This window comes from Balaenoptera musculus, chromosome X, assembly GCF_009873245.2.
Source record: "Balaenoptera musculus isolate JJ_BM4_2016_0621 chromosome X, mBalMus1.pri.v3, whole genome shotgun sequence".
In the NCBI taxonomy this organism is placed as follows: Eukaryota; Metazoa; Chordata; class Mammalia; order Artiodactyla; family Balaenopteridae; genus Balaenoptera; species Balaenoptera musculus.
The window spans coordinates 59,204,828-59,217,715 of record NC_045806.1 but is presented as its reverse complement, the minus strand read 5'-3'; the positions used below and the strand labels follow the sequence as shown (position 1 = coordinate 59,217,715).

General features: G+C 37.2%; 1 protein-coding gene across 4 annotated transcripts in view; it reads left to right on the top strand.

The window, feature by feature from the left end:
• The window catches only part of PHKA1 (phosphorylase kinase regulatory subunit alpha 1), a 140,708-nt gene that overhangs the window by 5,876 nt on the left and 121,944 nt on the right, over positions 1–12,888 (top strand). For all 4 annotated transcript variants that reach the window (XM_036839369.1, XM_036839366.1, XM_036839368.1 and 1 more), the window contains exons 3-4: positions 1,900–1,947; positions 3,762–3,930. In XM_036839369.1, the coding sequence (XP_036695264.1) occupies positions 1,900–1,947; positions 3,762–3,930 (217 nt within the window). The remainder of the gene's footprint in view (positions 1–1,899; positions 1,948–3,761; positions 3,931–12,888) is intronic.

Here is a 12,888-nt window from a genome sequence, read left to right as displayed (position 1 = left end):
TAGACGCTCATATGTATCTGATTGTAAATATACCTGGAGAGAGAGACAGGTATTAATACTTACACGGCTATTGTTGTGTATAAATAGTTATATATCCTTATATAGTCAGTTCACAAACACATAGATCCATATCCTCAAAAAAAAGATAGATTAGAAGAGGGTATCACTTGGTGTGGTTAGAAGCCCTGGTGTATGTATAAACATGTATAATTAATGCCAACTAGTGCACCTGAATCAGGAAATGGGCAGTTTGGGGGAATACAAACTACAGATACTTCCCTTCATTCTTACCTCTCCATGCTTCCTATTCATTTTATCCTGACTTGGAATTTGGAACTTGAGGACAGAAATGGCTGACAGTGGCCATTCCAAGAGGACAAAAGTGGATGGAAATCAGGACTCCTCCACTGCGTCTATAATCTCCCACGTTTGCTGTTTAAAGAAAATGTAGATGGTAGTAGCAGGGCTGGGTGGTAAAGAGAGTTGAAAGGATGGGATAGAAATCTGTGAGTATGTGGTGGCATGTAGAAGAGAATTCAGAATTGAATAAAGTCACCCCATAGAGTAAGAAGGCTGTGTTTAATGCTGTCTGTAATAGTATATTAAAGGATGGTCTCTTTCATTAGGATCAGAGTAGTGATAGAGATTTTCTTGTAGGGGTTGCAGTCAGTTTCATTACTTTATAACAAATGCTTCATGCTTTAAAAGGTGACAAGATCCTGCACTGCCTGTTTGTTCTGTCTCTCACTCTCACTCTCTCTTTATTTCTCCCCTTGATCTGTAAGGGGAGGGGACCATCTGTAGACAGAAATTACTTAAGGAAAGGAACTCTCCCAAGGAAACACTTTATTTTTCCCTCAGTAAAAGATTTCATAAAGCATTAGAACATAATTTAATAGGTGCTTATCCTTGTCCTGCCTACTGCTTGTAGTCCCATTTGAATATTTTGAAGGAATAACAGAATGGTGCAGCTCCCAAGTAGATTAGTTTTCAGAGGTGTCCTGAAGCCACCTCTGAGGCAGCATTCCCTGGAGTAACCTGGCTGTATTTCTTCTGGAATGTGAAACAGAAAGCTTAGAGAAATGGAGAAGCTGTTTGGTGCTATATTCTTCCAAAACATACTGCCTACCCATGCCAGTGTTGACGGGCCCTTCTAGTGTCATGTAGTATAACAAGTATACTGTTATTATACTATATTATAATTAAATATACTTATTATATTATTACTGTATGCATTATACTAACTAATATAGTACATTGTTAAAAATTGGTAATCAAAATTTTGGAGTGTTATGATTAGAAAACTAACTACTTAGAAATTGTCAGGTCCTAGTAAGGGAAATAGTGATGACTTGAGACTTAAGTTTGTGGCTTTTTTTTTTTCAGGGAAAGAGGGTTGAGTTGCACTAACAATTCCCCTTTACAATTATTCTGAATTGAAGTTCATTTATTCTTTAGGGAAAATGTCCAGATAAATATTTCTGTGGACTCTTGAAGATAAGTCTTGGCTAGTTTAGAAAAAAATAAAAGTGATGATGCTGGCTTTTCTAGGACATAGGATATATTTTAAATATTCTCATAGCTTTATGATTTTTGAGCTGACTTGCCCATTTTTTTCCAGGTGGAATGTCCTCTAATAGGATAGTTGCCTTAGTTTTACATAAACCTGTTGGAGCTTGGATTTTTTTTTTAACTTGAAGGAGTCACCAACTGCAGCTTTCAGTTCCACTTTTAGCTGCAGTCTTCTCTTCTGTGTACCTATAAAGTAAATGCCATGTAAATAGGAACCCAGGATAAGGTTACTTGTTCTCAAAAGATCATGTACCAACTGCAGTTGCTGAGTAAGTGTTCCTGCATCTAGTGATGTTTATAACAGCTTGTTTCCATTTATTTCTGCAGAGTGTAGTGAAGCTGATGAGGGGACTGCTGCACTGCATGATCAGACAGGTATGGCATTGTTAACAGAACCCTCTCCAATAAAACCACATTGTAATATATATATATATATATATATATATATATATGGCTTATATTTTTTTCAGTTTCACAAATAGTACATACTAATTTTAGAAAATCTGTAGAATTGAGGAGGGAAATGTCAACCAAGATCTCACCACCCAGTTACCACTGAAGTATTACCTTCCAGTCTTTCTCCCCCCTCTACAAATGATTTTTTTATATACTTCATCATTACTGTACATGCAATTATGTATATTGAGTAGAAGACGATACAGGTCTATAAGTTCTCCTCTGAAACCCTTGGGACCAGATAAATTTTATAATTCAGAATTTTTCAGATTTTAAAAGGTAGTGCAGTGCACATACCATATGTTATGCCCTCAGCAAGTCCAGACATCGCTCTATCATCGAAAACATTAATCGCTCTACAGGAAAACATGCAGTTTTACAATAAGTGGAATAAATAAAAACTACAAATAGCCCCAAGTCAGTTTGAATCAGGTGCTGCCACCAAATGAATTTTGATACAAAACTTAGGGGGAAAAACCTTTTGGAAGTGTTTTACATTTTAGGGTTGGAGATAAGGGGCCAAAGACTTATATCTTCTAGCATTAATATGCATTTTCCTGATCTTGAGTGAAGTTGAGCATCCTTTCATGTGTGGGTTGAAAATTTGTATTTCCTCTTCTATTAATTGCCTGTTAGGTCCTTTGCCTCTTTTTCTCTTGGGCTGTCCCTTTCTTGCCTATTTGAGGAGTTCCTGTCCATGATGGATATTAATCCTTTGTCACATGTACTACAAATATTTTTTAGCTGTCTCTGGTTTATCTTTTGGGTTTGTTTATGATATTTTTTCCATTCAAAAGTGTTTTACTAAAAGAAAAAGTATTTTACTTTTATCCTAGGAGATCTTTACACATGTTGTGCACTTTGACTCAGAATTGATTTTTGAGCCCAAGATTACATTTTATTAGAAGGAGAAATCGAGGCCCAGATTAATAAAATGACCATCCTGAGGCACACAACAAGTCTAAAGTAAAAAGAAATCAACTCTAGACTTCTGAACTTGATCAGTGATCTCTAGTCCGGTAGGGACTATCTCACAGCCATCATTTTTTTTTCCTTCTTTGCTACTTTTTAATTTTTTCGTATTTTAGATATTTGCATTTTCCACCTTATCAAATAGGTTTAAAGTCACTAATTTCTTGAACCATATTTAAAGGTATGATAGTTACTATCGTATAGCAGATGCACACATAATCAAATTGAAGTTTCAGGAAATAAGTCTTTCATTTGTCCCTTGCACAGTGTTTCATTTCTGACCTTGGTTTCAGCTTTCTTTCACATCTTTTCTTTGTCACTCCATGGGTCTCTCCCTAGCTCCTTTCATTACTCCTTCAAAATATAGCCTCTTCCCTCAAAATTCCTACCTCTGTTTCAGGAACAAATGTATCTTTTTTAACAACTCAATTATCTCTTACTAAGCTGTTGTCACCTCTCCACACCTCAGTTTTTATCTACAAAGTGGGAAAACAACCATCTGAAGAGTGAAAGAGAGGTAATGAATAGGAAATAGCTGGTTTTGATGGATATTATTTTCTAATTAAATTGCTTAAATTGAAAAACAGCAAGAGCAGACTTTCCTAATTGTATAAGTGTAGGGAAAAAGAGGTAACTGCATTTTAAATACTCACAATTGCCTGAAGACCAAATGGAATGATATGTATCAGATTACTACCAAAGTATGGCATATGGGTTGATTTTTCTGCATAGCCTTCTTTTACTGTTTTTGTTTTCTTCAGGTGGATAAAGTAGAATCCTTCAAGTATAGTCAGAGTACCAAGGATAGCCTCCATGCCAAGTACAACACCAAAACCTGTGCCACTGTAGTGGGTGATGATCAGTGGGGACACCTGCAGCTGGATGCTACCTCTCTGTACCTGCTCTTCCTAGCGCAAATGACTGCCTCAGGTCAGTACAAGGACAGAAGTACTGGGAACCACTGCAGTGTGGAGCACTTGCCCTGGCACACGTGGCTTCTCCAAAGGTGTTGGCCAGCAAACAACATAGCTGCTTACATTACTTAAAGATACACATTGGAAACATAATATTTTGCAAATTTTATACAGAGAAACAACTCGCTAAGGTAGTTAGTGTTCTTTTACATTGAGAAACAAGTCTGGAGTACTAAGTAATATATATTTTTAATTGAGAACTGGGAAATCTGGGGTAGATTTTCTTTAGACAGGTATTTTTACCTTTTATTAATCCTCAGATGCTATAACATGGGAAAGAAGGACTACTGCTTATTCCCATACTATGCACTGACAAGCCTATAGTTAGTGTCAACATTACCTACTTTGTACTACTCTTTATGAGTATATTATAAACAAGGCATCTGTTTACAGGCATCTAAATTATATTAAGGGAATTAACTTAGGAATCAGAATTCAGTGTTTTTTATTATTGAATAACACACCCTTTTCAGATGATTTTGTTAATTGCTTTAGATGTTTCACCTGAAAAGGAAATTATAAGAACCAGCGTAATTCCCTTTTATTTCTCCTAAATTGGGGAGGACTGTGAATCTGATTACATTCAGTTTATAAATTAAACAGGACTTTGCCAGATCTTCCTGAGTAGATACATATACTTCTCACAATACCACATTTTTGACATTTCAGTTTCTTTATCTTTCTATCTGATTACAGAGCTCCTTGGTACTAAAGGCATTCAGGGTCAGAATTACCCCAGAATACTCTTCTCCTTTTCTTGCAGAAATAAATACTTGGTGATAAAGCCTCCCTTTTTTTCTTTCCTCTAGAACAACACACATCCCAGAGGCTGAATAACCTTTTCTTAAAATTATAATGTCTACTCACATACTTCTTTCTTTTGGAGGGGAGGTTCCTCCCTGAATAAATATATTTCTTAGGTTTTATTTGTTTAAATAGAATGGCAACTATAACTCCGTTTCTAATATTCTTCTAATACCAACTCTAGAGTGCTTTTCTACAACGCAGTGTCTAAATATCCCTTGTGGTTTTTCATTTGGGAAAAGGGAAGCGGAAATATACTAAAGAGGCTTATAAGAGACATATTCATTCATTCAACAAAAGTTTGTTGATTCCTGACTTAACATTTGATTTTCAACCCCATGAGCTGACTTTGATAGGTACTTGGAATAGGGTTGATATTTGATCAGGCCTTTGAGGAATAAGTTAGAATAAGCAGAAATTCACAAGTCAGAAAAGGGAAGGGAATAGCATGACTATAGCACAGAAGTTTGAAAGATACTGGCCACCAAAGTAAGGCTAGGTATCTTCTATGGTTAGAGTGTAAGATATTCAGTAGATCTGGAAAAATGGCAAAAGATGGAGCTGGAAAGTTGGGACTAACTTATGTTTAAGGGCTTGTGTACCATGCTAAGTAGTTTGGAGTTTAGTCTATAGTCAGTAGAGAGCCACTCAAGATAAATAATCAAGAAAGTTTCAAATGATTCACTCCAATAGCAGGAGGATAGATTGGATGGGGGAGTTAAAAGTTTAGTAAAATACTTTAGGCAAGAGATGATGCAGAACTTATGTAAGGCAGTTGCCTTGATGATGAAAAGGATAGCTGTGAGAGATAATTGAGAGGTAGAATGTGAAAGATCTTGATGGAAAATTTAGCAATTCTCTGAACATTTTTGAATTCTTAAAAATTTCAACCTTGGTTAAGAGAGGCTTAGACAGAAGCTGATTGTAACTTACAGGATAGTGGCAGAGAAGCTCCACAGACCCTCTCCCCAGCAAAATAGGCATAAATGGTGAAATTTAATTTTATAAAACCAACCATTTAAAGTCACTGGAAATTGTCCTAAGGGCACACAGCAAGTGGAAAAACATTTATTCAAGGAAATCTAAATCTTAACAGTGAGAGAGTATGGCATTTGGGCCACAACCTGTTCCCTCCCCTGCCGCAAGGTCACCATGACAGAAGCACTACTTGAAGTGGTTGTAGCCAGGAGTACAAGGCTCCCTCTCCCCCCAGCTCCCAGTCTAGGGCTATGATATCTCCCTGAGAGAGGTACGTTGCCAGCATTTCTCACCATCCCCAGCTCTGTGTTGCAGAAGTTCTAGTCTAGCCAAGAATAATTAAGAGGTTTGGAACTCCCTTCCTACCCCCCAGTCCCACTCATGGAGTGGAAGCTTAATCCCAGGCAGAGCAGACCAAGAATAATAGGCCTGGCCCACCTTTCTAGTAGCATGGATGATGGGGCTGGCCATAAGAACAGAAAGCTCCATAGCTCCTCCCAAGAGAACTGACTTTATCTGGAACAGAGTGTGGGAAAGTTCGAGCCTAAGGGCACTCAAAAACAATTGAAGATTTTGGTTCTAAGAAATTGAGAGGAGGCTGATAACTCAATAATAAGAGCAGCAAGCTAACCCATACGCTAGCTAGAAGTCTTAACAGAGAACCAAGGAAAGAGAGAGCTAAAAACAGCCCTCCTAGGGTTAGAACAAATTTCAAAGACTGGCATCAAAAACCACCTGAAATGGGGCCTGAATTTTTTTTTTTTATTAATAGCTACTTTATTTATTTATTTATTTATTTAGCTGTGTTGGGTCTTTGTTTCGTGCAAGGGCTTTCTCCAGTTGCGGCAAGTGGGGGCCACTCTTCATCGCAGTGCGCGGGCCTCTCACTACCGTGGCCCCTCCCATTGCGGGGCACAGGCTCCAGACACACAGGCTCAGCAGTTGTGGCTCACAGGCCCAGTTGCTCCGTGGCATGGGGGATCTTCCCAGACCAGGGCTCGAACCTGTGTCCCCTGCATTAACAGGCAGATTCTCAACCACTGCACCACCAGGGAAGCCCTGGGGCCTGAATTTAATTGAATGAGATTGTGGAGCAATTTATGCCTTGGGGCATTGTACAATATAATAGAACAATCAGCTGGCAATTAGTGGAGATTAACATCTGGGAAAGATACCAACAGAGGCAGATATTTAATGGATCACAGAAAGAGACAGTCGCTAAAGCTAAAACCACTGTCTTCTTGGGGTGACAGTGTACATGTCCAAAGCAGCACCCTCTGAAGAACAACTTCAGAGGCTGCATACTATGGGGAAAATAAATTTCACTGAAATAATCCAAGTCACTAAACAAATAAACAGGTAAACAAAAAACAAGTCCCATAGGGGAGGGTATCAATATCTATAAATTCCTACAACATATTATCTATAATATCCAGTTTTCAGCAAAAATTTATGAGACGTGCAAAGAAACAGGAAAGCCTGAGCCAACAGAAGAAAAAAAGTGGGTAACAGAAGCTGCCTTTGAGAGGAAGCATATGTTGAACTTAGGAAACAAAGACTTCAAAGCAGTTACTATAAAAGCGTCCAGAAAGCTAAAGGACACCATGCTTAAAGAAGTAAAGGAATATATGATGATTGTATTTCGTCGAATAGAGAATATCACTAAAGAGATAAAAATGAAGCAAATGGAAAGTTGAAAATGAAAGATTCACTAGGGAGACTCATAGATTTGAGCTGGCAGAGGGGAAGATCAGCATACTTGAAGATAGATCAACAGATTATGCAGTCTGAAGAACAAGAAAAGATAATAAAGAAAAATGAATAAAACCCCAGAGAAATGTAGGACACCAACTTGTGTAATAAGAGCACCAGAGGAGAGTAAGGAGCAGAAAATATTTTTAAAGAAATAATGGCTAAAAACATCCTAAATTTGATGAAAAACATTAATCTACATATCTAAGAAGCTCAAAGATCTCCAGGTAGGATAAACAGAGATTCATACCCAGAAACATCATAGTAAAAATGTTAAAAGCCAAAAACAAACATCTTGAAAGCACTATGAGAAAAATGACTTGTTATGTATAAGGGAACCCAAATAAGATTATCAACTGACTTCTCATCAGAAAAAAAGTGGAGGCCAGAAGGCAGTGGAATGATATATTCAAAGGGCTGAAAAAAGGACCTGTCAACCAAGAATCTTATATCCAGCAAAACTATCTCTCAAAAATGAAGTGAGATGAAGGCATTCCCAGATAAACAAAGAGTGAGAGAATTTGTTGCTAATAGACCTACCTTACAAGAAATACTAAAAGAAGTTCTTTATACTAAAATCAGAGGACCGCAGACAGTAATTGGAATCCTCACACACAAAAAAAGAGACCACTGGTAAAAATCATTATAAAATATGATATAATTGCATATTTCTTCTTTCTAAACTGACCTAAAAATCAATTGTATAAAACAATATACTTGTATTATTGGGCTTATAGCATATAAAAATGTAAATATATTTGATAATATTAGAACTAAGGACGTGGGTGGGAGCAAAGCTATATTGAATTAAGGAAATGATACCAAATGGTAACTCAAATCCACAGGAACAAATGAAGAGAATCAGAAATGTTAAATTAGAAAGACATCCTGTGTTCATGGATCAGAAGACTTACTGTTAAGATAGCAACATTCCCCAAACTGATCTATAAATTCGATGCAATTCCTGTGAAAATCCCAGCTGTCTTCTTCGCAGAAATTGACAAGCTGTTACTAAAATGTATATGAAAATCCGAGGACCCAGAATGGCCAAAACAACTTAGAAAAAGAACAAAGTTGGAGGACTCCCACCTTCTGATTTCAAAACTTACTTCCAAATACTGTGATGCTGGCATAAGGATAGACATATAGAATAACAGAATAGAATTGAGAGTCAAGAAATAAACCATCACATTATGGTTAGTTGATTTTTGACAAGGGTGCCAAGATAATTCAATGGGGAAAGAATGGTCTTCTCAACAAATGATGCTGGGAAAACCAGATATCCACATGCAAAAGAATGAAATTGGACTTCTTCCTCCAACAGAGACAAAAACTAACTCAAAATGAATCATAGACTTAAATGTAAGAAGGAAAACTGTAAAAAGCTCTTAATCCTCTGAGTCTTCTATAACAGAATACTGCAGAATGGGTGGCTTAAACAGCAGAAATTTATTTTGTCAAAGTTCTGGAGGGTAGAAGTCCAAGATCAAGGCGTCAGCAGGGCTGGTTCCAGATGAACCCTCTCACCTGTCTTCATATGGCCTTTTCTCTGTGTGTGTGCATTCCTGATGTCTCTTGTAATAAGGATACCAGTCCCTATTGTATAAGGGCCCCACCCTTATGACCTCATTTAAACTGAATTGCCTCTTTAAAGGCCTTATCTCCAAATACAGTCACATTGGGGGGTTAGGGCTTCAACATGTGAATTTTGGGGGAACAAATTCGAGTTTATAACAAACACTTAGAGGAAAATACAGGAGTAAACCTTCCTGACCTTGGGTTAGACAAGGCCCTGTTAGATATGACACCAAAAGCATAAGCAACTAAAGAAAAAATAAATTGGAATTTATCAACTTAAGATAAACTTTTGTTTATCAACTTCTGTGCTTCAAAGGACCCCTGTAAGAAAGTAAAAAAACAACCCACAATATGATAGAAAATATTTGCAAATCGTATATCTGATAAGAAACTTGTATCTAGAGTATATAAAGAGCTCTCACAACTCAATAATAAAAAAATAACCTAATTTGAAATGGGCCAAGAATATGAATTGACATTTCTCCAAAGATATTCACGTGGCCAATAAGTACATGAAAAAATGCTAAACATCATAAGTCACTAGGGAAATGCAGATGCAAACCATAATGAGACACCATGTCACACCCTCTGGGATGGCTATAATAAAAAAAACAGAAAATAACAAGTGTTTCTGAGGATATGGAGAAATTGGAAGCTTCATACACTGCTGATGGGAATGTAAAATAGTACAGCCACTTTGTAAAACACTCTGGCAGTTCTCACAAGGTTAAACAGAGTTACCATATGATCTGGCAGTTTCACTCTTAGGTATATACTCAAGAGAAATGAAAACATGTTCACTCAAAAGCTTGTGCACATACATGAATGTTCATAGCAGCATTGTTTATAGTAGCCAAAAAAAAATGGAAGCAACCTAAATGTCCATCAACTAACTACTCATTGGATAAATAAAATGTGATATATCTGTACAATGGAATATTTTTTAGCAATAAAAAGAAATGAAGTACTGATATGTGCTACAACATGGGTGAACCTTGAAAACATTATGCTAAGTGAAAGAACCCAGACATGATATGTCACATATTGTATGATTGCATTTATATGAATATCTATTAAGGCAAATCTATAGAGACATAAAGAAGATTAGTGATTGCTCGGCAGGAGGTGGGGTAGGGGAACAATGGGACACGTGTTGAAGGGAAATGGGGAGTGATGCTACAGATACAGGGTTTCTTTGGGGAGTGATGAAAATGTTCTAAAATTGACTGGTGATGGTTGCAGAACTCTGCATACCCTAAAAACCATTGAATTATATACTTGAAATGGGTGAATTGCATGGTATGTGAATTATATCTCAATATTGTTTTTAAAAATAAGGGAGAGAAAGGCTAAATTTTAGGTGAGTGCAAGTCAGTCTGTGGAGTAGAACACTGAGTCAGCCTCATTTCTCGAGCTCTGCATATTTTAGTGTGCTGTATACAGCACTGCCATCTTTGGCCTTACCCAAGCCCTACTTCATTTAACCTGTGTGTCTCACCTCCGCATCCTCTGTTCTACAAGCAACACCTTGGCTCCATAGAAGGGACAGGAACCAGAGGTCCTACATGTATGGCTTTGCTTCAAGAGACAGGTCCCTCTCCTGTGGTTAACAGGGTTGTTTAAGATCATTCAATAAATAATTATTGAACATCTACTATTCAATATTGTTTAATACCATTCACATTAGTATGTGAGATACTTTTAGGGGCTATGTGAGATACTTTTGGGGACTTACAAATGTAAATAAGATTCCTTCAAATTCAGGTAAAGATTTATCTATGGTACAAGTAAAAAATAAGTTCATAAGAGCAAGAAAAATAAAATTCTGTGAAGCACCGAAGAGGGGAATCAATGAGAGCATCATAAGAGGAGATAGCATTTGAGCTGGGCCTTGAAAGAACAGTTAGGATTTCAAGATGTGGAGAAAGCTGTGTAAACAGAATATCATGAGCAAAGGGACAAATGGTAGACGTGTGGCATTTATATGGTATAGTAGTTAGCTGTGGCACAAGCCTAAGAGATGGACAAAACCAGTTTCACACCTACTGCCTTCTCTCAATCTCTGTTCAAGCACCTTGGCACACAGAGGTGACAAGATAAAGCTATGAAGCTGATGTCCAATATTACTACCTCTCTTTTCTTTTTTCCTCTCTATCCAAGAAGTTAAGGTAGGTCATTACTGCTACAAGAAAGACCCTTTGCTGCTGATGCTGCCCTGTGCTGTGGTTGCTGTTTTGACAGAGGCACGGATCAGGAGGAGTTTGTAATCTGATGATCTGAATCATATAGTCCTTTTTAATTTTAAAGTTAGAGTTCTGTGATTTAAAATATTTGTCAATAGATCAAAGATTTAAATGCAAGAAAAGAAATGGAAAGTACTAGAAACATTCATGGGATAAAGCTTTTTAATAAAAGCTTCTGAGAAGAAAAATATACTGTAAACAAAATCAAAGTTCAAACAAACTAGGAAAAATACTTGCAACACATATGATGGGCAAAAGTCTAATTTCCTTAATATTTGTTAATATATTAATAACAGAAGGACCAGCAATTCAATAGAAATTGGTGAAGGACATGAAAAAACAAACTGTTCATAGGAAAAGAAATACAGTTGGCTTATAAACATAAGAAAAGACAACCTTACTCAAAAAAGCTACGCCCAGTTTCCGGATGCCTACGGGAAGGAGCTCTTTGACAAGACCAACAAACACCACTTCTTACACAGCCTGGCCCTGTTAGGGGTGCCCCTGTGCAGAAAGCCCCTCTGGGCCAGGTTACTGCTAGCTTCTGGAACTACCTTATTCTGCACCACATATTACTACCAGGCTCTGAGTGGAGACCCCAGCGTCCAGACTTTGGCCCCTGTGGGAGGGAGCCTGCTACTCTTGGGCTGGCTTGCCTTGGCTCTTTGAGCTTCCTTGTGTTTAATTTCTGGGTATTTCTTTTTAGAAGTGGAGCAGGGAGTAGATTAAAAGAGAAAGGCAAAGAAAAAAAAAAAAGAAAAAAAAAGCTACAAATTAAAGTGCAAGGAAATTCTATTTCTCATCCATTAGAATGGTAAAGATCAGAAACTTTTATTAAAGCCTGTGTTTACAAAATGTGTTGGAAAAAGGCAGGCAGTGCTAGTTGGTATGTAAACTGTGGAATTTCTTTGCAGAATAACTTGGTGATGATCATCAACATTTAATTGTACATGTGGTGAAGTATTTAGAGAGAAGTGTACCCATATTTGCAGCTTAACTGTGAAATGTATCAAAAAAATAAGGTGGACTGTTGCGTGGATATATATGTGATTAAAAAGTATAGTAAAATGTTAATGGTTGAGTCCAGATGGTGTGTAAAATCTACAGGTGCCATGTAAAATTCTTTCATTTTTTTGTCTGATAATATTCAAAATAAAATGTTGGGAAAAATGTATAAATCTGTGACTCCGCAGTTAAGAATTTACCTTGATATACTGGTGCATGTGCCCAAAGATGTAAATACACAGATATTCATTGCAGCATTGATTGTAGTGATAAAAGATTAGATACAACCTAAATGTCTTTCAGTAGGGAACGGGTTACATGAATAGCCATTCAGTAGAATGCTATGTAGCCATTAAAAAAATGAGGCAGATATATTTAAAATTGTCTCCAAGTTATATATGAAAAAGGCAAGGTGCAGCATAGTATACTACTCTTCGCATAATTTTTGTATATGCATAATGTATCTCTGAAAGGATACAGAGGAAACTGGTAAGACTGGTTTCTCCCAGAGAGGAGATTTGGCAGGGTGGGAGTGATGTGATTCTGGGTGGGGG